The sequence below is a fragment of the Sesamum indicum genome, linkage group LG6, assembly GCF_000512975.1.
Source record: "Sesamum indicum cultivar Zhongzhi No. 13 linkage group LG6, S_indicum_v1.0, whole genome shotgun sequence".
Taxonomy (NCBI): Eukaryota; Viridiplantae; Streptophyta; class Magnoliopsida; order Lamiales; family Pedaliaceae; genus Sesamum; species Sesamum indicum.
Window position 1 is genome coordinate 12,091,051 of NC_026150.1, and position 1,614 is coordinate 12,092,664.

The following is a 1,614-nucleotide window of genomic DNA, read 5'->3' on the forward strand; positions in this document are numbered from 1 at the left end:
ACATCAATGTCATGATAAATATTTTGTGCTTTGAACCCAAATATTGTACACTTAGTTCAAATCTAATTCATGACAAGTATTGATTTGACTCATGACAAGTTGTACACTTAGTTCAAATTGAACTAAATTCATGACAAGTATTCCGCGCACTTGGTTCAGACCCAATTCATAACAAGTATTTTACACATCAGACCCGCATTCCACTCCTTCAATCAGTTTCGACTTTCAGATGCACTTAAACTGTAATAAGCCCACTAGGCAAATTGCTTGGCTCCATATACTCTCCATAACATCTACCATAGCCAGATGTGAGCTTATCTTTGTCTCATGTTTTGAAAATTGTTGCTTAGACCAGACCAAACCAATCACATAATAAATATTAATTATTTTTTCTAAAATACACACAATCACATGACAAATATATTACACCTACCATATAATTAATACAAATTTGATCAAATCAGTCCAAACTAAAATTTCTCATAGAGAAATATCTCTAATGTTTCAGGCCAGACAATCAAATGATGCCATCTTAACATCAAACGGGTTCCCGCTAATGAAGTGTTCCTCGTCGCATTGACTGTAAGATAATGTTTCCTTCTATTCCTACAACATTCAAATGACAATTCATCGACTTGATTCAACATTTCATAGTAGAGATGTTGGATTGACGTTGAATTCAAAACCAACATTCATTGTAGAGATATTAGATTGAAGGATTCAAAACCCACAGGGAACCTGTGCTGGTATGGGTAAAACAAAGAAACATTCAGATGACAAACACAACAAAACGACGGCGGAAGGAACAAGGGGCCTGATTAAGATTACTCACATAACCATCCACAGTTAAGAACACAAATTGTTAATTATCATCAACCAGAATTACACACACACACACACACACACGCAGAAAGACACTGACACTGACATACACACAAAAATGAGAAAACACCCAACAAGGTACAAAATTTAATAAACAGAAATCGTCATGAAGCGATTGATTCGTCTAGAACGCAATTTAAGTCCCCTGGCTTCCTTTGACGTGCTGCTGCCCAAACTGCTCCGCCCTCTCCTTCACATCATGCGCGGCGTGGGCGAGCTTCTCGCGTGCGCGGTCCAGCTGCTCCGCCCCGATGGGGTGCTTCCCAGTGGCGTATTTGTACATCCAGTAGAAAAGAAAGCTGGCGACGGCGCCAAAACCTCCGGAGGTGACGAAGCCGGCGAGGATCAAGAAAAGGGTTATGGCGGCAGGGACGAGCACAGGGCTGAATATCACGAGCAGTGGAGTGGCCAAGACCAGGCCGATCACGGTGGCTGCGAGCGTCAGCCCGGAAAGGACCATGAGGGAGCCGCCAAGGGTCACCGCGGTGGTGGTTTTCGCAACCTGGTGGGAGAGCTGCTGCTTCTGCGGGTCATGGCGGGTTTGGATCGAGGCCATTTATCTGTTGGAGTATGAGAATTTGATCCTTGGAGAGCTGGGACGGGAGAAATAGAGTTGATCTGTTCTCCTGTGTGTGTAATGTGTGTTTATAATGGACACTAGAGGATGCATGGCGGTGTCACGTGAGGGATGGATGGGAGTGTCACGTGTTGAATGTCTGTGGTTTCAGCAGG

The 1,614-nt window shown here is 43.4% G+C and overlaps 1 protein-coding gene across 1 annotated transcript; it reads right to left on the reverse strand.

The window, feature by feature from the left end:
- LOC105164400 (oleosin 1-like) lies at positions 800-1,505 on the reverse strand. The gene has a single exon (XM_011083044.2). It carries the CDS (start codon positions 1,436-1,438, stop codon positions 1,019-1,021), a length of 420 nt encoding a protein of 139 aa, XP_011081346.1. The 5' UTR covers positions 1,439-1,505; the 3' UTR covers positions 800-1,018.

What these genes read in the sequence shown, in the direction of transcription:
- LOC105164400 (XM_011083044.2), bottom strand. Translation starts at nt 1,438, where the DNA reads ATGGCCTCGATCCAAACCCGCCATGACCCGCAGAAGCAGCAGCTCTCC.